This window comes from Elephas maximus, chromosome 6 (genome assembly GCF_024166365.1).
Source record: "Elephas maximus indicus isolate mEleMax1 chromosome 6, mEleMax1 primary haplotype, whole genome shotgun sequence".
Lineage (NCBI taxonomy): Eukaryota > Metazoa > Chordata > Mammalia > Proboscidea > Elephantidae > Elephas > Elephas maximus.
Window position 1 is genome coordinate 123,364,376 of NC_064824.1, and position 25,685 is coordinate 123,390,060.

The 25,685-nt window shown below is 38.0% G+C and overlaps 1 protein-coding gene and 1 pseudogene across 1 annotated transcript in view; one reads left to right on the top strand and one right to left on the bottom strand.

Moving 5' to 3' along the window:
- Nucleotides 1-2,310: 2,310 nt before the first annotated feature.
- LOC126078357 (geranylgeranyl transferase type-1 subunit beta-like) lies at nt 2,311-8,125 on the top strand (annotated as a pseudogene).
- Nucleotides 8,126-10,264: 2,139 nt separating this feature from the next.
- Nucleotides 10,265-25,685, bottom strand: part of LOC126078358 (putative serine protease K12H4.7) — a 55,475-nt gene continuing 40,054 nt past the window's right edge. The window contains exons 8-11 of the mRNA XM_049888845.1: nt 17,722-17,920; nt 16,377-16,467; nt 15,840-16,048; nt 10,265-10,374 (exon numbers count right to left, since the gene is read on the bottom strand). Of these exons, the coding sequence (XP_049744802.1) occupies nt 10,265-10,374; nt 15,840-16,048; nt 16,377-16,467; nt 17,722-17,920 (609 nt within the window). The remainder of the gene's footprint in view (nt 10,375-15,839; nt 16,049-16,376; nt 16,468-17,721; nt 17,921-25,685) is intronic.

Below are 25,685 nucleotides of genomic sequence, written 5' to 3' on the forward strand. Positions count from 1 at the left end.
GATATGATCTTCTGATGTCTAAAATTGATCTTTTATTTATTATTTATTTAATCCCCTCAATAGCTACCTACCTATATTGCAAAACACACTGTGGCTAGGAAAATCTGTGCTGTGACATTCTACTGGGGGAAACCTGGCCTCACACCACAGCCTGCTGGTTAAACCCTGCTCCTAATTTCCAAGGATGAGTGGTCCAATGTGATAGTCACTATGTATGTGTTGTTACTGAGCACTTGAAATGTGACTTCTCTGAATCAAAATAGGAAATATATACACTGAATTTCAAGCCTTAGTAAAACAAATAAATAAATATCTTATTATATTGTTTTTGTGTTGAAATGATCCTATTTTAGATATGGTGAAGATATAGTGAGTTAATTGAAATTTGTTAAAATTAATTTCACCTGTTTATTTTATAATTTGACTATTGGAACTCTTAATATTGCTTAGGTGTCTTGCATTCTACTTCTATTGGACGATACTGTCCTAAGGGGCTGGCCTTGTGCACCTCATCTTGGCCAAAGCTCTCCTCAGACTTACAAGGTTGTGTCTGGGTTATGTTGGCTGTGCCTCCTTAGGGATTTGCTTTGGTGTTGCCAGCCCCTTCCCACTCACCTCAGTGCTCTGGGTCGCATCTCCATGTGCAGGCGTCTTAGAATCCTGCAGTTTCTTCCTGAGTTTTTCACTGCTTTCTCCCAGCATGCTTTCAGCTAGTATCACCATGACATCGGCAATGATATCCCTTGTTTCAAGTCCTCTTTTGAATCTGGCTTTAATTTCTGACTGTTCCCTGTGGATATACTGCTGCAGCCACTTTTGAAAGACCTTCAGGAAAATTTTACTTATGTAAGACATTAATTACATGTTTTGATAATTTACGCATTCAATTGGATCACCTTTCTTGGGAATAGACATAAATATGGATCTCTTCCAGTTGGTTGGCCAGGTAACTGTCTTCAAGATTTCTTGGCATAGAGGAGTGAGCATTTCCAGCGCTGCATCCATTTGTTGGAACAACTCAGTTGGTACTCTGTCAATTCCTGCAGCCTTATTTTCCTTCAAAACCTTCAGTGCAGCTTGGACTTATTCCTTCAGTGCCATTGGTTCCTGATCATATGCTACTTCCTGAAATGGTTGAAAGTCAACCAGTTCTTTTTGGTGTACCTACTCTGTGTATTCCTTCCATATTCTTTTGATGCTTCCTTTGTCATTTAATATTTTTTCTTGTAGAATCATTCAATATTGCAACTCGAGGCTTCAATTTTTTCTTCATATTTTTCTAGGATGATTAGTCCTAGCAAGGAAGAAGTGTCAATGACTCTGAAATTAACGGTAAGATATTTGTGTGCTAGAGGATAGGAAATTAATCTGACAAAAATTCAGGTGCCTTCCACTTCACCAAAATTTCCAAGAGTCCAGTGATATGGGACATGTCTATATATTCCTTCAAAAATGGGGGATGTGTTATTGCATCTGGCCAATCCATCAACTAAAAAGGAGGCACAGTGTCTGGTGGGCCTCTAGATTTTGGAGGCTAAATATCCCTCATTTGGGTGTGCTACATTTATCAAGTGACTCAGAAAACTAGTAGGTTTGAGTGGGTCCTAGAAAAAGAAAAGCCTCTTCAACATGTTCAGGCTGCCATGCAGGGTGCTCTGCCACTTGGAACATATGATCTGGTTGATCCGATGGTCTTTGAAGTGGCAGTGACAGATAGGGATGCTTTTTTGAGTCTTAGCAGGCTCCTATTGGTGAATGACACATTAGACCCTTAGGATTTTGGAACACAGAGCAGCCATCCTTTACAGATAAACACTAACCCTTTTGAGAAGCAGCTTTTGGCTTGTTAGTAGACCTTACTAGAAACAGAATGCTTAACCTTATTCTACCAAGTCACCATACAGCCTGAGCTGCCCATCATGAACTGGGTGTTTTCTGATCCACAGAACTATAAATTAGTATGTGCATGCTATATTCTGTCATTAAATGGAAGTGGTATGAGCCACTTGGTCAGATGCCCATGGTCTCCCTCCTGTAACGTTACCAGCCCTCTCTCAGTCTGCACCTATGTCCTCATGTGGAGCTCCTTATGATCAGTTGACTGAGGAACAGAAAACTCATGCCTTGTTTACAGATGGTTCTAGCACCACTGGAATGTGTAGTGGCAACACTACAGCCCCTTTCTGGGACCACCCCAAAGGATAGCAGTGAAGGAAAATCTTCCCATTGGGTAGAACTGTAACCAGTGAAACTGATTGTTCACTTTGCATGGAAGGGTAAATGACCAGATGTGGGATTATATGATGATTCATGGCCTGTGGCAAACCATTTGGCTGGATTGTCAGGGACTTGGAAGGAACAGGATTGGAAATTGCAGACAAGGAGGGAATGGAAAGAGGTATGTGTATAAGCCTCTGTGAATGGGCCAAAAAAGTGATGATATTTGTGTCTTATGTGAATGCTCACCAAAGGGGTAGCTCTGCAGATTAGGATTTTAACAATCAAGTGGATAGGATGGCACATTCTGTTGAAACAAGTCATTTTATTTCCCCAACCATTCCTATCATTTCCAACGGCCTCATGATCAAAGAGGCCATGGTGACAATGATGGACATTATGCATGGGCTCAGCAACATGGATTTCCATATACCAAGGCTGATTTGGCTACAGCCACTGCTGAGAGTCCAATCTGCTTGTGGAAGAGACCAAAACTAAGTCCTCTACCCAGCACCATTCATCAAGGTGATGAGCCAGCAACCTGATGGTAGATTGACTACATTTTATTGGTTTCATCATGGAAAGGACAGCATTTTTTTCTTATTGGAATAGACATTTTCTCTGGATATGGGTTTTCCTCCCCAGTATGCAATGCTTCTGCCAGAACTACCACCCAATGGATTTACAGAATGATTTATTCACTATCATAATATTCCACACAGCATCACCTAGATTCAAGGGACTCACTTTACAGCAAATGCATTGCAGCAACGAGGACATGTTCATGGAGTCCACAGGTTTTACCATGTTCCCCACCATCCTGAAGCAGCTGGCTTGATAGAACATGGAATGGCCTTCTAAGGACACAATTATGGTACCAGCTATGTGGCAATTCCTTTCACAGTTGTGGAAATATTCTTCAGGAGGCTGTATATGCTCTAAAACAGCCTCCAATATATGTTACTTTTTCTTCTATAGCCAGGATTCTTGGGTCCAGGAATCAAGGGGTGGGAATGGGAGTGTCGCCATTCATTATTAACCTTAGTGACCCACTCTCAAAATTTTTGCTTCCTGTTCCCACAACTCTATGCTTTTCATGTATAGAGATCTTAGTTTCAAAGGGAGTAACGTTCCCACCAGAAGGTGCAACATTAATTCCATCGAACTGCAAATTAGGAATGCCATCTTCCCACTTTGGGCTTCTTATGGCTCTGGATGAGGAAAAGAAAGCAGTTACCATATTGGCTGGTGTGATTGATCATACTTATAAAGCAGAAATCAGACTGATATTACATAATGGAGATAAAGAAGAGCGTGTCTGGAATATAGGTGATCCCTCAGGGCATCTCTTAGTACTAAAATGCCCTGTGATTAAAATAAATGGAAAACTGCAGCAACCAAATTCCAACATGACTACTAATGGTCCGTATTCTCAGGAATGAAAGTTTAGGTCACCCCACCAGGCAAGAAACTATAACCAGCTGAGGTGCTTGCTGAGAGCAAAGGGAATATGGAATGGGTGGTTGATGGAGGTTGTTCTAAATACCATTTATGATCATGTGACCACTAGCAGAAATTAGGACTGTTTTTATTACTTGCTTGTATGTATGCATCAAATATTTTAGTTTTCATCATTTATAAAATATAAAATGTAACCAGGGCTAGTGTATATTCAGTTGTATGCATGTTAGTTGCATCACATTAGGTGCAAGTGTGACTTTGTGATTGACTTTATTTAGAGATTGTGTATAATAAAAGGAGATGTGTAAAGGCACAAAGTTGACAAGGAGTGGACTGTGGTGGTTAAGATTGTGTGTCAACTTGGCTGGTCCATAGTTCTCAGCAGTTTGACATTTTTATAATGATGTAGTTTGGCAGTTATGTAATGATGTTGGCTGGCATTTATGTAACAATGCAGTTTGGCAGTTATGTAAGGATGTACCTATCCTCTATTTTGTAACATAATGTAATGATGTCTGTGATGTGATCAGCCAACCAACTGTAAAGTGAGTTTCCTCAGGGGTGTGGCCTGAGCAAGTATGTGGATATCCTTGCAAATCTTGCTGGTTTTTGCTCCCTCTGGATACTGTATCTGGCTCATTATCATCTGATCTCCAGTTCTTAGGACTTGAGCCAGCAACCTGCTCTACTGTCTAGCAGGATTCAAATTTGTCCACCTTGGCAGCCTGTGAGGCAGCAGCCTGCCATCTTGCCTGATGATCTTGGATTTGTCAACCTCCAAAGCCCATGAGCCAAGATTCTGCCAACTGACCTGATGTCTAAGTCATCTAGTGCTGCTATAACAAAAAAATACCAGAAGTGGATGGTTTCAACAAACAGAAGTTTCTTCTCTCACAGTCTAGTAGGCTAGAAGTCTAAATTCAGGGTGTCAGATCCAGGGGAAGATTTTCTCTCTTTGTCAGCTCTGGAGGAAGCTCCTTATCATCAATATTCCCCTGGAGTAGGAATGTCTCAGTGCAGGTACTACAGGTCCAAAGAACTTGCCCTTCTGCTGGCACTACTTTCTTGGTAGCATGAGGTCCCCATGTCTCACTGCTTGATTCTGTCTTCTGTGTCTTAAAAGAGATTTACGTAAGACATAACCTAATATTGAAGTTTGAGCCCTATCATTAACATAACTGCCACTATTCCCACCTCATTAATATCATAGAGGTAGAATGTACAACACTTGGAAAATCACATCAGGTGACAAAAATTGTAGACCATTACGCAATACTGGGAATCATGTACTACCCAAGTTGACACATATTTTGGGGGATGTAGTTCATTCCATAACTCCTGCCTATCTGAGATTCATCAGCCCCTGCAATTAGGTGAGTCAGGAGAAGCCTCCAACACGATGTCTGACCCATGGACCTTGGACTTGCGGGCCTCTACAATCACATGACCCATTTCCTTGAGATAAATCTATCTCTCTCTGTGTATTTATATATAGCAAAAGGGCTCCCAAGCCTCATGAACAAGCTTCTTTATTTACTCTGTTTAAGTTGTCTCCGAAAATAACTAAGCTTAAAAGGCCAGTGTAGGTCATTGCTGTGTGACCACTAACTTAAGGATGAGCTGCCTCAGGTTTCTTTGATGGACTGAATGGGATACTCAGGTACCAACAGCCTCAGAAACCACAGCAATTTAAATTTGATCCTGCTGGTCACCAATGATGAATACACGCCAAGAATGATTTCATATATGTTGTGTGTGTATATATATATATATATGTATGTATAGGCTCTCTCTCTCTATATATATATATACACACTTCAGAGGTTTTAGTTCTCTACAGAACCCAGCTTAAGACAAGTACCAAGATATATTTTATGGCTTTCAAGCACGGATTTAGTTTTATTACTCTTTTCCCTAAGAAGATGAAGCAAAAGAAAAAGTGGTTGTGTTTCAAATGAGGACAAATAAGAGTTTGTTACAAATGTGTCATCCAAATATCAGTGGGATTGGCTTGGTTAAAAAAAAAAAGAAAAAGAAAAAAATACATTTGGCCTCTAGTAAGTCACGTGCAATATTAGTGTATCAGACTTTTGAAGTTATGAAATTCAATTCTTCAATGACAGCTAATGCTGCCATTTAAACCTTCACAGTTGATTCTTCAAAATGAAAGTTATGACATTTCTAGGTGTTACAGGGAGCTGGCCATGAATCTGATGGAGGAGTGACTTTTTATGGCATTGCCTCACTGTTTCTGATGGGTAAAACAGGATGAATTTTTTTCAGAAAAGGAAGTGAACTGGACAAAGTGGTGGTGAAAAATGAGCAAACAAAATGGTTATCTAGGTGTTACAGGTGATGTAAAGACAGGGTAAAAACGGTCCAAAATGTGTCAGTTTGGATTATTCATCAGAATGTGCTTAAAATTCAGTATGAAGCCCCAGAACAAAAGCAGATGTCAAAAAGTTTACCAAATTATTTTAATTGCGTATATAACACAATCAGAATAACACACCTCAGTATCCACTACAATTAATTAATTAATCCATTTCAACTAAAGACCACAAATTATTTGTTAATAAAGTCTTCATTTTAAAATAACTTTAGGTTCACATACAAATTATAAAGATAATACAGAGTTCCAATGTATTCCTCACATAGTTCCCTAATGTAAGCTACTGATGATACACTTGTCAAAACTAAGAAACCAACATTAAAAAATATAGTACATTATTATTATTAATAATGAAACTTCAATACTATAGAGTAACTAAAGTTATTCGAATAAGGAGATTAATGCATACCCTTTTTTAAGAAGAAAAAAATTTTGACCAAATAATACTTTTGAATTTAACTTTCAGACATGAAGCACTACACTGGACTCCTTCAAATGAACTGAAAACAAGCTAATTTTGACAGAATTCATAAAGCAATCTTAAATTTGAGCTGTCTTACCTTTCACTTTGAGTTTAACTTTATATTAGGTACAGCAGCACCATTTTTTAAGTTCTACAAGATGCTAAGAAAGGTTATTAGATGGAGCCAGTTTTTCCAGTGGAATTTTAATATACTTTAATTTTTTTTTTTTTTTTTTTTTTTTTTACTAATTCACTTTATTTGTTTCTATCCCTAAATTTTCTTTAAAAAAGACAATGGTTTATTATTTGTCAGAGCATGTTTTTCACTGTTTCTCTATTAATGTATACCTAAAGTTGATCAAAACACATTTATATTTGCATGTTAGGAATGATCCTTATTGAAAATAAAAAGAGTTCATAAAATAAAATCTGTTCTGGAAAGCCTGTATGTACAGCTTCCATCCCCATGGCAACAAATTAACTCATTCCACCTGGTCTTCTAGGGTAGTAATTTCTAGTGTGTTGAGATGGACTGCTGCTTCTCAAGGCCAGCAAGAAAGGAGGAAAAAGATGACCTCCAAAGGATGGTGGTCAGCTGGGACAAGCAGTCGGAGGGGAGGAGTTAGGGAGAGTGACTGGATTTCCTGGCGGGCCCTGTGTGTGTGGTTCTTTCAGGAAGTCCCTAATCTTTCAGGCATGTATTCGTTGTTGAAGACCAGCAGGATTAAATGTAACTTGCTGTGGTTTCCCAAGCTGTTGATATCTCAGTAACCCAGTCAATCCATCAAAGAATCCTGGGATGTCTCATCCTTATGACAATGGCTACATAGCAACAACCTCACTGGCCTGTCACGCTTAGTTATTCTCAGACACAACTTAAACAGAATAAATAAAGAAGCTTGTTTATAAGGCTTTAGAGCCCTTTTGCTAGAAGATGGGAGTTTTTGTGCTCTCTCTGGAGGAAGTGAAAATTATATGCAATTTGTGTGCTATGCTTTCTGTGATTGTTATATGCTCAACAACTGGTCAGGCATGGATATGAGAACAGCTATTGACTACATTAGAAGAAGTATATCCTATGACGATGGACTTGCACAGGGGGCAGGACATGAATCTCATGGAGGAGTGACATTTTGTGGTATTACCTCACTGTGTCTGATGGGTAAAGCAGAAAAAGTTTTTTTCTGAAAAGGAATTGAACAGGATAAAGAGGCAACAAAATTATTACCATGAAAGACCTCATTAACCTATATAACCTGTTATTCTTTATGGTTGAAACAACTGTAAAGCTTCTGAAAATTTTCCAATACGCTAACTTCGAAAAAATAAAAATTACATCTTACCATCCCAAGATTGCCCTGTAGAAGGACTTGGCAAGTGGTTATATAGTCATCCAGATGTTTTGCATGCAAACCTATGGGATTTGTGGCCTGTCAATAATGGAAAAAAAAAATGGAGGAAAGTAGAATTTGAAAAATACACCCTGCCCTGAATGTAAGGACATGGACTTCTAAATGCCTTGGAGATCTCAAGCATATTGGAAAACCAATATTTCTAAACAATGTTCAGAGAATGTGCATATCTCCACATGATTGACATTAGATTGGGGCAATGTGGGGGATTTGTAGCATCTGCCAAACTTTAAAACCATATATAACCAAGTGTGCCTTTTTTTTTAGAGGTGGGGTCATACAACCAAACCCCATGATGATGTCACTTTGGGGTATGGTCTTGGGCCAGTAGCCTTTGTACATGACTAGTTTAAAAATAAAATGAAATTAAAAAAAGAAACCCTTTAGTGCAAATTGTATTATAAAATGGCCACAAATCTTCAAAACAGTTTATACTTCATATAAAATTAATCTTCCAGTGAAAAATTAGTGAATATTTTTAAATTTTTATGATTGTTGATGGCAGAAAATTGCTTGAAGAGTTAAGTGCCTGGGATCATTCTTTGAAAACAGATAGTCCCATAATCATTATACTGATTTCTTTTGTTATTCTTAAGTGTGCCAATTAACCCTATGTGACCTATATAAATCAAACTAATGACTTCATAGAATAAATAGGCTTAACTAGTAAAATCATTTTCTAAAGTGACATTGTTGAAATAAGATTCTGTTAAGTATTAAAATCACTGTAACTGAGAGAAAAGTAATTTAACTATATGTGATCGTAAAGGGAAAATTCTAGGCTGTGCTAGGCTGAATACAAAGTATATTTGATTTTAATCTCAAAGAATTTGTTGCTTCGTTTTTCTTTCAGGGGACAAAATAATCTTTCCTATACTAAAGAAACATTGTGAAGAATGGGAATTCCAGAACACTTAATTGTGCTCATGAGGAAACTTTACATAGATCAAGAGGCAGTTGTTGGTACAGAACAAGGGATTACTGATTGGTTTAAAGTCAGGAAAGGTGTGCATCCAGTTTGTATTCTTTCACCATACCTATTCAAACTGTATGCTGAGCAAATAATATGAGAAGATGGACTATACGAAGAAGAATGGGGCATCAGGGTTGGAGGAAGACGCAACAATCTGTGTTATGCAGATGACACAAACTTGCTTGCTGAAAGTGAAAAGGACTTGAAGCACTTAGTAATGAAGATCAAAGACCACAGCTTCAGAATGGATTGCACCTCAACATAAAGAAAAAAAAATCCTCACAACTGGATCAAAGAGCAACATCATGACAAACAGAGAAAAGATTGAAGTTGCCAAGGATTTCATTTTACTTGGATCCACAATCAACAGCCATGGAAAGAGCAGTCAACAAATCAAAAGACTCATTTCATCAGGTAAATCTGCTGCAGAGGACCTCTTTAAAGTGTTGAAGAGCAAAGCTATCACCTTGAAGACTAAGGTGCGCCTTACCCAAGCCATGGTGTTTTCAATCACATCATATGCATGTGAAAGCTGGACAATGAATAAGGAAGACCAAAGAAGAATTGACGCCTTTGAATTGTGGTGTTGGCGAAGAATATTGAATATACTATGGACTGCAAAAGAATGAACAAATCTATCTTAGAAGAAGTAAAACCAGAATGCTCCTTAGAAGCAAGGATGACGAGACTATGCCTTACATACTTTGGACGTGTTGTCAGGAGGGATCAGTCCCTGGAGAAGGACATCATGCTTGGAAAAGGACAGGGTCAGTGGAAAAGAAGACCCTCAATGAGGTGTATTGACACAATGGCTGCAACAATGAAGTCAAGCATAATAATGATTGTAAGGGTGGCAAAGGACCAGGAAGCATTTCGTTCTGTTGTGCATACGGTCGCTATGAGTTGGAACCAACTCAGCGGCATGTAATAACAACAGCATACTAAAGAAAAGATAATGTGTTTTGTTTATTCTTTAGATATATGTGATATTGTAAATTACATTTGTACTTTTATACCTGAGTTATTTTTACCCACTTGATTTGTTTTAGTTTTTTGCCTCCAGTTTAACTGAGTTAGCTCTAATTTCAAGCTAATAATTTTTATAATGACTTCAATCTAAATAAGTAAAAATGTAAGCACAAAAATAGTATCTCTCAAGTAAACTGAATGGTACAGTTATATTTTAAAAAATGACTTCCTATTACAACAAAACAAACTTAACAGTTACATAAAAGAATAAGACTTTTGGGTCTGCTTTAATTTCACCCTTGTGGGACATTTTACATTTGAGCAAGAAAATAAAAGAACAGATTTTGAGTTGTGTTGCACTTATCTTTCAGAGAGATCTATTGCTTTAGCCATTTTTGTAGGATCTGGAAGATTTTTTCTCGAGCTTGAATTAGTTCATGTGAATCAGTATCCATTTGTTTATACATATCTGCACAGTGTATTTCACCTGAAAAGAGAAAAAGGAATATCAGAATATCTACCTAGCAAATATCCAAAGACAGAAGTCCTCGATTCCAGGCTGCAGGTTAGAATCACCAGGAACTCTGTTCAAACAAACCAATATCTGAACCCCATCCTTCAGAGATGTCAATTTCATTAGTCCGGGATGGGGATGGATATCAGTAATTCACGACTGCCTCTGAAATATTGAAGAAGTCAAGCCCAGTAGGCCAGACTTGTTCGATCAGCCCATTTAAAATCCAGACTTAAGCCTCTACATAGACGGAAGCAGCTTTATAAAGAATGGAACTGGAAAAACAAGCTATGCAGTAGTAACCCCAAACTGATGTCCTCGAAGCCTATCCAATTCCGCCTGGAACTTCAGCACAGAAAGCCAGAAACAGCACCAAATTAAACTATTAGAGATCTCAAACAATCAGCTGAATGGGGAGCAGCAATAGATTTTCATGGATAAAAATGTACCTATGAAAAAAAGGTTCATGATTCCAGGACACTTGATGAACTCCTTTCTCTGAGAAACACACAGTTCAACTCATTATGGGCTTGAAGCTCTTTACAACCTGGTATCTAAACATGTTATCAAAGAGGACCTTAATCCACCCATCCAGCGGGCAACCCGTTCCTGCCACGTATGTAACCAAAACATCCCCAAAACAACCAGGCCTCCAACCACTGGCATGCAATATTAAGAACAGATTTCAGGAGACAGCTGGCAAGTAGACTTCATTCACGTGCCAAGAGTCCCTGGCAATTATAGATTTATGCTGGTGTTCATCAACACCTTTTCTGGTTGGATAAAAACGTTCCCTTGTAAAACAGAGAAAATATCAGAAGTTACAAAACAGCTCCTTAATGAAATCATTCCAGGTTCAGCCTGCCTTCGACAATCAAAAGGCACAATGGATCTCATTTCACCTCACAAATTACTCAAAAATTCTCTAGACTTTTAAAAATCAACTAGAACTTACACTCAGACTGGAGACCACAGTTAAGCAGTAAAGTTCAAAAATATAAATCACACACTAAAAAACCAAATTGCCAAAATCTGTCAAGAAACAAAGATAAGATGGCCCCAAGGATTGCTCTTAGGCCACTTGTGGGTACGGGTTACTCCTAGAAGTGAGCTCAAATTGAGCCCTTTAAAAATTACATAGGGAAAACCATTTCTTGAAAATGACTTGCCTTCAACCAATGCTTAGGTTTTTGTCACCAAGAAGCTCATTCTCCGAAAATATTTGTTGTCTGTCTGGTGCCCTACCTTCTAATCACAGGTATGGTCTCAGCCAACTAAAATATCCTGTTGATGCCCTGCTTCACCCATGCCAGCCAGGTGACCAACTTCTGCTGAAAACCTAGGAAGAAGGATCCCTTGAACTCTGGTGGACTGGACCCTACACTGTCCTTTTAACCATCCACTTGGCACCTAAACTCGAAAACATCAAAGTTTGGCTGCACGACACTGACTTAAACCTGTGCTGCCCCCAGAGGATCCTCTGCAACAAGAGCAACCTCAGCAAAACAACGGGATTCGTGAGCCTGTGCAGGACTTAAAACATCTGTTTAAAACAAAAAGCAAAGCTAATGCCTAACCTGTGCCCCTCCAACCCAAAAACCCTCCATCATGATTGTGCTCTTAATGTTTACATTGTCTTTACTGTCTTGGCAATCATTGTGTTCTTTCTTCTCTTTTTATAACAGCTAAAAACTCTGTCTGATTGAAAGTCATAGATAATTTCCCTATTTCCCAGGGTCCACTGGCTCTGGCTCCTTTTTGCTCCGCTGATAATTCCTTTACTAATCTACCTGTTTTTGCCCTGCCTCTTAAACTGCCTTACCATCTTCATTCAAAAGCACCCAACAGCTGTGAACATCATGATGCTTCAGACGTCCAACTGCGTTCCTCTTAACTCAACAAACCTCTGATCATACAATGCACATGCTTTCTCCAGTCAGCAAACTCAAAAGTTCCACAGGTCTGGGCCACTACCTACATAAAGATCTATATTGAAGACCCTAAAAACTAGAAGAGGGAATGTAACCTATAGGGTTGAACTGTTCCCCCTCCTCTAATCACACTCCCCCGCAACCCCCTAGACCTTGAGTTGCTGATAAGGCATTCCTGTGTTACAGCCCAAAATTATCTTACTGCTTCTCTGCTCAAAGTAACTTCACTACTGAACAACTACCAGCCCCTCCATTTGGACATGAGCAATAAGCTGCAAAACTGTCTTCAGATAAAATTCATTCCTCATACCTCAAAAAAAAATACATGACCCAGTTGCTATATTACAACCTGCCACTGCAGCCATTAGTACCTGGAATTATCTGTCTATTCCTAGAAACCTCATGAACTATGCATAAGTTGCCTATCCTGAACCCTATAAGTATGATGAGTCCAGCCACAAATATGTCATGTCTGAACATAGACAAAAACAAGGACAATCTGCAACCACAAGGAGTCTCTTGCTGGTGCAAATCACTAAGCGCTTGGCTACTAGCTGAAAAGGTGGTGGCTCAAATTCTCCCAGGGACCTCTCAGAAGAAAGGCGTGTTGATCTACTTCCGGAAGATCACAGTCATTGAAAATCCTATGGAGCCCAGCTCTACCCTGAAACACATGGGTTTTTCCAAGAAAACTCTCTAGGCAGTTATTTGATCAACATCTGTCTCTCATGTACGACTAGTTACTCCTTGGGGGCAGGGGCTATGTGCACCCTCCCACCCCTAGTGCCCAGCATAGCACATGACACAAGTAGACCCTCTATAAATATTTTTTTAAATGAATGAATTTGATTTTCTTTCTTTCAAATGCCTATAAAATAGACAGTTTTGCACTGGCTTTCTCAGGTTCTGAAGGTATTTTTAAAAGCATAAGAGCTTATATCTCCGAACAACTTGGAAGGCATGTGGCACAATGCATAAGGAGCACAGCTTCCAGTGAGGCTCCTTAGCTTTGAGTTCTGGTCCTGTTTCTTATTATACTGTAAGTCTTAGACATGTTGAATTAATATCTCTATGGGTGGGGTAAATGGTTAACACACTTGGCTGCCATATGGAATGTTGGAGGTTCAAGTCCACCCTGAGGTGCCTCAGAAGAAAGGCCTAGTAATTACTTCAGGAAAAAAAAAAAAAGCCACTGAAAATCCTACGGAGTATAGCTCTGCTCTGACACACATGAGGTCACCACAAACCATGGTCAAATCTATGTCAACTGGTTTACTGGTTTTACGGTGAGTTTCCTCATTTGTGAAATGTGAAATGTGATAGCAACTACCCTTGACTGTTAGTTAGATTTAATCAGGGGAAACACCTAAAGTATGAACCTACAATATGCCATGTGGTAGCCACTATGAGCCACATATGGATATTGAACACTTGAAACATAGCTGGTCAAATCTGAAATAAGCTTTAACTAAAACATATGCTCATCTTGAATACTTAGTATGGAAAATGATGAACATAAACATCATATCGACAATCCTCATATTAATTACATGTTAAAACGAGAACATTTTTAAAATATTGAATCAAAATCTATTCTTAAAGTTAACTTATTTGTGTGTATATGTGTGTGTACTAGAAAAACTGAAAATTACATAAGCATTACAAATACATACCTCACATTATAATTTTAACAGATAGTACAGGAATAATTGTGCTTACGCACAAATAAAATTACATCCATTTAAGGTAGAATCATTGTGAAAGTTATTGTCAGAAATTCATTCAGAAAGATGGATAAAAAAGATTGGTGTTTGGGTAGTAAAATAATTCTGTGCACAGGAAATATTGAGCAGAGTTTTTGGTCCACTATGGATGCATATCAAAAGCCACTTGACTCTTCTTCCTGAGTTACCATTCAGTAAACAATTGCTATGTGTCACGCTGTATAGTAAGTATTCTGCATTTATCTTCTTGCTGAATAATACAGCCCCAGAGTTTGTGAATCCATCACCTGTCTGTCAGTTTGCCATACTGTGGTGGCTTGTATGTTATTATGATAATGGAAGCTTTGACACTGATATTTCAAATACCAGCAGGGCTACCAATGGTGGACAGCTTTCAACAGCGCCTCCAGACCAAGCATAAAAAGAAAGACCTGGGGATCTACCTCTGAAAAACAGCTAATGAAAAATTTATAGATTACACCAGAATATTGTCTGATACAGCGCTTGAAGATGAACTCTGTAAGTTGAAAGCCAATGGTGAAATCAAGCATTTACCTACTATTCAGAAATCTGAGACAAAATAACTTTTTTAAATGAGTAATTACATTTGGAATAGAAAATGAACTCATCTCACTTGATTGCCTGAAACCACATAAATTTCTGGGATAGGAGGTAGGGAATAAGGACAAAAGCACCCAAATAGTTCATTTTATATCCACCTTTGTTATCTGTGCTGATAAGTACTTTTTTAACACTTTCAGGTCAGGCAATATATACAGGTACCACTTACTCTTTGTACCACTGGGATGCATTGGGAAATTACTGTTTTTAGCAGTCAGAGCCCTATATAGCCATTTAAAATGAAAAAAGAAAGCTTGTGCCACAAATTACTGCTTTTGCAGGGTATTGTATGAGGCAGTGCTGAATCAGTGAAATTTTGGTAGAGAAAACATGAATTTGAAAACTTTCATCTGGTACATATATGTACGTCTGAACTCCAAGGACATAACTGTGGAATATAGTATTAAAATAAAAACCATATTACCTATCAACAGTTCAGGCACACTCAGTGATTCAGCATTTCCCCATCACTGAAAACACATAGCATCAGCAAAAAATTAAAAGAAAAAAATAATTGAGTCACAAATTAACATTCTCTATTTTAGATGAAAGCATGATGATGAAATACAAAAAAAAAAAAAAAATTGTTGCTGTTGAGTCGATTCCAACTCATCTTGACCCTATAGGACAGAATGCAAATACTCTGAAATACTGAAATACTAAAAATGTTCTACCTGGAACCTGCTTAGAAATACTTCATGTTTCTTGTGGCTAACAATATCAAAAGCATTTTATTAAAGCTGTTGTTGTTAGATGCTGCCAAGTCAGTCCACAACTCATGGTGACCCCATGCACAACACAACAAGATGCACAACAAGATGCTAGTCCTGTGCCCTCCTCGTGATTGGTTAAAGATCAACCATTATGATCCATAGGGTTTCCATCTGCTTATTTCTGAAAATAGATCACTAGAACCTTTCTTCCTAGTTCATCGTAGTCTTGAAGCCCACTTGAAACACGCTCAGCATCATAGACACACAGCTTCCAATGACAGGCAAGTGGTGGCTACATGAGGTGCATTAGCTGGGAATACAACCTGGTTGTCCTGCATCCAATGTGAAAATTCAACAACTGAACCACTATTTTGCCTACTGAATTCATTATCACATGCTGATACATTTCATTCTATTTGTGGGTCTTTGCATATTCACAATTGTGTTACCTTTCATGAAGACAGCAGGCAAATCTCTACTGATATCCTTTGTGATTCCCAGAAAGTGCCAAGGATCATTGGAACCATTGGAAAAGATGATTTTGCTTCCATTCACATTGAAGCCACCATAGTATATGTTATTGGCTTTTACACGCCAAGTCAATGAATCATAATTGAATCCAGTGCCAAAGACATCAGAACATCTCTTAACATAATACCTGCAAAGAAAATGAGAGAAAATTGTAGTGTCTGGAGTCTTAAAAGTCTGTGAGTGGCCATCTAAGATACTCCATTAGTCTTACCCCTTCAGGAGCAAGGGAGAGTGAAGAAAACCAAAGACACAAGGGAAAGATTAGTCCAAAGGACTAATGGACCACAACCTCCACCAGACTGAGTCCAGTATATCTAGATGGTGCCCGGCTACCTCCACGGACTGTTCTGACAGGGATCACAACAGAGGTTGCTGGGCAGAGCTGGAGAAAAATGTAAAACAAAATTCTAACGCACACAAAAAAAGACTATACTAGAGTCAAGGAGAACCTTTACCTGAGAGGCAATCCAGAAAATGGGTGATTGTTTGAATCCGTGGTCTGAAAGAAGCCAAATTCAGTGCAACACTGATAAAACCATTGCCTGCCTAGAATAAAAAATATAAATCAACTTAATCAGTAAAGATATTTTTGTTGATGACAACATGAATATCTTAAATAGATTTAAGTACCCTTACATGCTGCTCATGATCTTCTAAAAAAAAATTGATCTCATCATTATTGGTGTTATTTTTTGTCATGTCCATCATTACCGCACCAAGAACTGCATCTGTGTCCAATGAGCGGGGGTTGCTGATGAGGACCCTCATGCGCCTGGTGTAACTCTCTCTCCTTTCCCAAAGGACCATCTCTATGAGCTCCTCAGATCTGTCCCACTGTCAATCCTCTATTTCCAGCCTCTGGTGGGAACACGCTCCATTCCCTCAGCATCCTCTCTAATAAATTTCCCCTTCAGGATGTCTCAGGACCTTCTTTGTGAAATCTCTCAAAGGAGCAATGCACACTTGATGCCCCTGTCACTCAAATATGCTGTGACTACAATATCTCCCTCAGAGGTCACCAGTGTCAGCAGGATGAGTAAATCAAAGCATCAAATTGTGGATAATAACTTAGAAGCTCTGTTCATACACATTGTAGCAGCTATATAAAGGACTCACACTTTTTGAGCAATTTGGTTAACAACTTTAAGAACTGTTCATACTATAAAGATCTTGATGTTGTAGATACATTGTCTTTGAAACAGGTTACCGGAAGGGAAAAGTCCCTGGGTGATACAAATAGTTCGTTCTTGACTATTAACCTAATGGTTGGTGATTTGAACCCAGCCAGCAGTGAAGAAGAAAAAAGCCTTGGCGATCAGCCACTGTAAAGAGTACAGTCAAGAAGACCCTATGGTGCAGTTCCTCTTTGTAACATATAGGGTCTCCATGAGTGAAAAGCAACTCCAAGGCAACAGGTTAGGTCATTCTAGAGAGCAACTACTTTGAAAACTGCTCTATATAGAATTTGAAGTAGGGTGAGTTTTTTTCCTTTGGTGTCAGTAATGCTCAATTATGTGAAAAAGTACTAAGGGGCAGCTTTCTTTATTCTGCTTCTTGCAATATTGAGAATTGGATATTTCTGCCTCTCTTATTAAAGTGATTTAATCTGTTTATACCCAGCTTCTTGACTCATTCACTGTCTCTTCTCATCCTTGAGTAAAACCTTAGACCTGGTTATTTTCGAATTCCTCTCCAAGCTTAATGCAGCCCCACAGTTTGAGAGTATTTAACAAAACTTTTCAAGCTCGCATTTCCCAACTCCAAAAGGAAAATTTCCATTTTCTCAAGATAACACTTTACCTCTTCTAATACTTTGCATGTCCAAGGAAGAGAGAGAGAAATATTCCAGGAAAGCACTGTAATTTGCATAAAGGCAAGACCACTTTTTATTTATGATCTTCATATTTGCAATTGTTGCAAATCTATTATATGGTGAGCCAAGTGAGGTGTCAGTCATCAGGTCACAAAAGTCATCAATGGTGATCTTATTCAATTCTATCTGCAAAAATTGAGATTCCAATTATCCATAAGTGAATTTACATGAGGTAGCTTTCAGTTTCAAATGGAACTCAGCTCCAAAAATTATTTTAAATGCTTTAAGAGATTACTTTTATTAATTCAAATAATGTGCAAATCTTCTTTGATGACTTGGCCAGGAGACCAACCCCTGGAAATCATCAACTAACCTGAGTGGGTTTCAGAGCCCCTGAGGAGGAGGTTGAATTCTTGTGGAAGACACATAGCTAATAAAAGCAATCGCTTTAACAAGGGCTTTTTTGGCATTCAGGTCGGCATTTGGTTTTGAAGAGTTTACAAATAAGGAAGTTTTGATTGAGTATCCACTGTCTTGTCAGAGCAGTGCTAGAAGCTTTGGGAGGTGGAAAATATGAGAACCAACATTTTGGAAGGATCCAGTTGAAGAAGGCAATATACATACAATATGAAAACACTATCGCACTATTGTGGGGATTCAAAGAGAGGTCAGTGAGGACTAAAATCATGTGATAATGCTTCTTGAGGAGGTAGGGATTGAGTTGGACTTTAAAGATTATATAAGATTGAAACAAATAGAGATAAGTAGAGTGCATTTGTCCAAAGCTAATTGCCATTGAGTCAATTACAATTCCTGGTGACTACGCAAAGACATTTGACTGTGTGGATCACAACAAGTTATGAATAATGTGACAAAATAATGGGAATTCCAGAACACTCAAATTTGTTCATGTGGAACCTGTATGTAAATCAAGGGACAGTCATTCCAACGGCACAAGGGGATTCCTGGTTTAAAATCAGGAAAGTTTTGCTTCAAGATTGTATCTTTTCACCATAGTTATTCAATCTGTATGCTGAGGAAATAGTTTTTGGGAAGCTGGACTATATGAAGAAGAAGGAAACATCAGGAAGATTCCTTAACAATACGCGATATGCAGATGACACAACCTTGCTGGCTGAAAGTGAAGAGAACTTGAAGCACTAACTGATGAAGATCAAAGACTTCAGTCTTAAGTATGAATTACACCTCAACATAAAGAAAAGAAAAGTTCTCACAACTGGACCAATAAGCAACATCATGATAAACAGAGAAAAGACTGACATTTTCAATGATTTCATTTTACTTGTATACAAAATTAATGTCCATGGAAGTAGCAATCAATAAATCAAATGACTCGTTGCATTGGGCAAATTTTCTGCAAAAGACCTCTTTAAAGTGTTAAAAAGCAAAAGAGTTACTTTAAGTAAGAAGGGGCACCTGATCCAAGCCATGGTGTTTTCAGTTGCCTCATCTGCATGTGAAAGCTGGACAATAATAAAGAAGAGAAAGACGAATTTATACCTTTGAATTATGGTGTTGACAAAAAATATTGAATGCCAGAACGCTCCTTAGATGAAAGGATGACAAGACTTTGGACATGTTATCAGGAGGAATCAATCCCTGGAGAAGGACATCATGCTTGGTAAAGTAGAGGGTCAGTGAAAAAAGAGGAAGATCCTCAAAGAGATGACTTGACACTGTAACTGCAACAGTGGGCTCAAGAATAACAACAATTGTGAGGATGGCACAGGACCCGGTGGTGTTTCATACGGTTGTACATAGGGTCGGTATGAATGGGAACTGACTCTGCAGCACCTAACAAAAACACCAATAAGGGTGCATTTGTATTATTTCACTAACATGAAATTCCTGGAATAGACAAAGTTATGGTATAAGAGCAATTAATTCTTACTTTGTTAAAATAAAGCAAGGAGATTTACTGTAAGTTCAATAACAGTCCAGACTGAGGAAAACATCTAATTTTACAGAGAGAAAAAACACTTCCAAGATGGCAAAGTTATGGAGACCTTTTCAAGGATAAGAACAAAGGACATGAGCTGTACTATTTTCATTGGACATTACAAACTGACATAATACTAGGCAGGTTACTGGAAATGGGGCTAAGAGTGTGAAGGTTACAGGACATTTTTCTCTTAGAAACGCCTTGCCCAAGTGATCTTTTCCTTGTCGGCATTTGTCTAGGAGACCTAGATCAGAGTCAGCATCAAGGTCTCCTTCTTGAGACATTGTTTCAGTAAGGGTCCTGATTGCACCTGTTATTCTCTCAGTTTAACTACAGAGAAAAGGACAAAACTTTCTCTAGTGTACACTCAGTCATGGGCTTTAAAGAACAAGACAGGTGTTCATATATTAAAAGAAAGGCAAGATGGAATAGGGCCCCAAACTCTGAGGCAGCAATTTTACTTTAGTCAAGTATTCAGTTTATTTCCTCTTACTCAGTATAGAGATTTATATATATATATTTTAGTAGGGGTTACAAGGGGCAAGAGGAATGGAGAAAAGACAGAATAGTTGTTTAGATAACATAGAGTTTGTGTTTATGGGGATGGAAAATTTGGCAAAGGGTATTTGTGATGGTTACACAACATGATTGATGTAATTGATTTTGTTGAATTTTACAAGTGAAAAGTGTTGAACTGGCAAATGTGTTCTTTATATTTTTACAAAAATAATAATTAAAAATAAATAATAAGAATGCATTTTATGCATGGGGAGTAACATGCCTGACAAAGTAGTTGCAAGGATGTTCAATGTTAAAGAGGGTATTCAAATAGTCCTGGGTGTGTGATCTTGAATTAGTTATTTAACCATCTGAGCCTCATTTTGATCACGTGCTAAATGAGGATAATAAGAATAAGCTAAAGGAAATAATTCATAAGGTTGCTGTGGGGTTTTAATGAAAGCAGACCCTAGGACAGTGCCTAGAAGAAAGGTCATTCAATAAAAAGTAACATTATTGTTATACTAAGTATTAAATTTTTTCTTCCTTTTTTAAAAAATTACAGTAAGAATATATGTCACAGATCATTTTTCATTTCTACAACCTTCGCATGTACAGTTCAGTGACATTAATTACAATCCAGACATTGTTCATCCATCATTACATTATTATTCTTATTTAGTCAAAAGAAGTATCCAAAAAGAAAAAAGTGGAAGTAATCGTTGACCTTAGAATGTGGTTAGAACTCTTTAACTTTGAAGAGATGGAATAATAAGGAATGATTCCAAGTTTTGAATAGGTAAGTAAGTTACTGACAAAAGATACTCAAGGATGATCAGCCCAGGAGAAGGGGCCGGGTTGTATTTATGGGAGGTTAAGATACGTCCTAGCTTTCTGTTACTATCAAGTTACTGACTTCAAGACTTCCTTTCATGTAGGAAAAACCAACTGAAATGCCATAGTCCACCAGGAAAGGGATTTGGACAGAAATGCAAGATTTTTCTCACCTCACTTGTTAAAAGTCCTAAAAGTTGAGTCTCAGTTATTCGTAGATACCAATTGTCTTCCTAATTCCATACTAATTAGGGAATTGGGGGGTATCTCTTCTACAAACCTCTTTTTTCTTTTGTTGTTGGGTGCCATCCAGTTGGTTCTGACTCATAGAGACCCTATGTACTACAGAAGGAAACACTGCCTGATCCTGCACCATGCTCACAATCATTGTTATGCTTGAGCCCGTTGTTGCAGCACTGTGTAAATTTGTCTCATTGAGGGTCTTCCTCTTTTTTGCTGACCCTCTGCTTTACTAAGCATGATGCCCTTCTCCAGGGACTGTTCCCTCCTGATAACAAGTCCAAAATATGTAACACATAGTCTAGCCATCATTGATTCTAAGGAGCATTCTGGTTGTACTTTTTCCAAGACAGATATGTTCCTTCTTTTGGTAGTCCATGGTATATTCAATATTGTTCGCCAATACCACAATTCAAAGGCATAAATTCTTCAGTCTTCCTTGTTCATTGTCCAGCTTTGGCATATATGATGCAATTAAAAACATCATGACTTGGGTCAGGCACACCTTAGTCTTCAAGGTGACATCTTTGCTTTTCAGCACTTTAAAGAGAACTTTTGCAGCAGATTTGCCCAATGCAATGCGTCTTTTGATTTCTTGACTGCTGCTTCCATGGCTGTTGATTGTGGATCCAAGTAAAATGAAATCCTTGACAACTTCAATCTTTTCTTTGTTTATCATGATGTTGCTTATTGACCCAGTAGTGAGGATTTTTATTTTCTTTATGTTGAGGTATAATCCATACTGAAGGCTGTGGTTTTTGATCCTCATCAGTAAGTGCTTCAACACCTCTTGACTTTCAGCAAGCAAGGTCGTATTATGTATATTGACACTGTAACTGCAACAGTGGGCTCAAGCATAACAACAATTGTGAGGATGGCACACTTTAATCCTGATGCCCCATTCTTCTTCATATAGTCCAGCTTGTCCAATTAGTTGCTCGGCATACAGTTTGAATAGGCATTATGAAAGGATATAACCTTGACACATATCTTTCCTGACTTTAAACCACGCAGTGTCCTCTTGTTCTGGCCAAACAACTGCTTCTTGATCTATGTACAGGTTCCTCATAAGCACAACTAAGTAGTCCAGAATTTCCATTCTTCGCAATATTATTCATAATTTCTTATGATCCACACATTAGAATGCCTCTGCATAGTCAATAAAACACAGGTAAACATCTTTCTGGTCCTCTCTGCTTTCAGCCAGGATCCATCTGACATCAGCAATGATATTCTTGGTACCACACAGTCTTCTGAATCCGGTGTGAATTTTGGCAGTTCTCTGTCAATATACTGCTGCAGCTGCTTTTGAATGATTTTCACCAAAATGTTACTTACATGTAATATTAAAGATATTGTTTAATAATTTCCACATTTGGTTGGATCACCTTTCTTGGGAATAGACATAAATATGGATCTCTTCCAGTCAGTTGGCCAGGTAGCTCTCTTCCAAATTTCTTGGCATAGACAAGCAAGCGCTTGCAGCTCTGCATCCTTTTGTTGAAACATCTCCATTGATGTTCCAGAAATTCCTGGAGCCTTGTTTTTCACCAATGCCTTCAGTGCAGCTTGGACTTCTTACTTCAGAACTATTGGTTCTTGATCATATGTGACCTGTTGAAATTGTTGAATGTCAACCAGCTCTTTTTGGTATAATGACTATGTGTGTTTCTTTCATCTTCTTTTGATGCTCCCTGCATCATTTAATATTTTTCTGATAGAATCCTTCACTATTGCAACTCAAGGCTTGAATTTTTTCTTCAATTCTTGCAGCTTGAGAAATGCCAAGTGTGTTCTTCCCTTTTGGTTTTATATTCTCTTTTAGCAAAAATATTATATCATTATGGCATACTGACATATCTATTTCTGGAGTTTGGGGTGTGAGTTTGGAGAATTAGTTTTGCCTTGGCTTTGGACTGGGGAAAGAGAAAGGAAATGATCCTTCAGTAACATACTCTCTCTTGACAGAAAATTAGGAAGCAGTGTTAAGTGTATATTCAGATAAGCAGTACATCAGGGATTTACTGGGACTGGCAGAAGCTGACAATGGGGCTCAGCTTCCCTAATTTTGGAAGAAACCACCAACTTGTCCTCACATTGACTGCAGACTTAACTGCAGATTATGACTTGACTTTCCAATCACATTCCATCCACCATACTTCACCAGCAACTGCAGAGAAAAATAGAGATCAACCCTATAAAGGCAGCAAAAGGCTCTGTGTTACTTTCAGGCTTAATCATTCTCTCTATACACATCATTTTGATTAATTCAGCAGAAATGCACACGTGTTAACACCAAATATCTCCCAGGGAAAGAATCTCAGAAATTACAAAGTGCCCTAAACCCATTTCCTGTACTTTTGTATAGGAAAAAAAAAAAAAATTACCCTGGACATAGGAATGCAGTTTGGGATCTTGCCTAATTACATCAACACAATATTTTCAACTGATGCCTTCAGGCAAGGTGCACACACCCACACACAGACAGATGCACACACACATACAATATAGTCTTCATTTTTTTCTTTCTCATCTGAATGCTTATTTTTTACACTTTTGTTGATTATCAATATCAGAAGATGAAGGGTATGCGTAGAAAGTTTTTAAAGGAAAAATAAAACTTAGTATTTCAAATTTGCTACCTATTAAAAACTATAAAAGTTTTAGTGTGAATGAAGGCCAAATCTGTTGGCTGAACTGTACTTTTTGAATTACAAAATAGAACATAGGAATTCTAATACCACATTTGAAGTCCCCGAGTGGTGCAAATGATCAATGTACTGGGCTGCTAACCAAAAGATTGAAGGTTCAAGACCACCCAGACTGCCTTGGAAGGAAGGCCTAGCAATCTACTTTCAAAAAATCATCTATTGAAAGCTCTATGGAGCACATGTCTACCATGACACACCTGGAGTTGCCATGAGTGGGAGTTGACTTGACGGCAACTTGTTGGTTGAATGCTACATTTGCTCAGAAAATCTGAAGTTGACTACTAATACAGAAAGGATTCTAGGAAAACTATATGTGATGAAAGAAAATGTAATTATCCTTTATTAACTTGTTTTCCCATGCAATAGGACTTTCTTATTGTGAGATTAGGAGGAGGTGTAAGTATCGACCTGAGTAGTTAGCATAGAAGATAGTCTTAAATTTCACTTAAAATAAATTCCATAAAAATCACCTCAGGAACTGGCTCCTGGTTTTTACTCTAGAGGTCTGGAGATGAGGCCAAGAAATCTGCATTTTTAACATGCATTTTACGTAACTGTGCTATAGATTGGTTTCACTTCACAATTTCAGAAATAGAACTGAACCCTCTTAGATACTAATATCGAAAGGTAAAACCACCTCTCACCAGGAGGCTTATTTTGTGGCATTTCAGGGGATTTGGTTTGATTTGGCATAGCTGAAGCAGTGTTATTATAAGACATAGATTTGCAATGCTTGCTTGACCGAGGGAAAAAAAGCCTTCAAAATTCCATGATTTGTTGAGCATCACCTGTGTACGGGGCCTCACATTAAGTATCAAGGAAGTAACATATATTCCTCATTTCTACCAGACTTTTCAAAGGACAAACATAAATTTTAATACTAGAGTTGTACATTAGTTCAGTAAAAAGAAAACCACATGAATTTCCAATCACACACCTTCCTGTACAGCATATAAAATCCTACAAATCTAACTTTGGTCTATTCTCAGAGTAAAAGCTGTATTTGTACATAATAGAATTCCATGCTGTAAATATTTTGAATTTGTAGTTATTTTAATCCACATGTTTCCAAGAATACTCTAAGATTTCAGTCATAAAGGAAAAGGTAGAATAAAACCTCTTGTAAATAACAATAATCTTATTGTTACTTATAAATGTCCCAAAAAAAAAAAAGAGAGAAACATTTATTCTTCATCAAGCCCCTTCCAACCACTTCCTAACTCCAAAGCACATCTCAAGAAATAATTGGGCATGATTCATTAAGATCACCAAGCCAACGGATTCTGAGGAAAAGAAGATGGCTTGTGTAGATTAAGATTTGAATTTTAATGAGCACATGGGGTTCCTTGAAAGGTTCTTTCAGGAAGACACTATTGTGCTGTCAACACAAAATAATCTCAAAACTTAGCACTGCCTCTTTTTGACTATGTGACTACAGCCAGTTACTTGGCCTGTCTTAGTTTAAGTATCTTTAAAAATGGAGATAACGATGCCCACCTATGAGAGCGATTATTAGAGTAAATGAGATAAAGTGAGTGAACCTGTCCTACTGAGTGCTGAATCATGGTCAGTACTCAATAAATCTAATATTTTTCCATGATAACATTAACATTTAATTAGAAAGGAAGGAAGGATGGAAGGGAAGAAGGAAGTAATGGAGGAGGGAGCCAAGGAGGAAGGAAGAGGGGGAAGGAGGGAAGGAGGG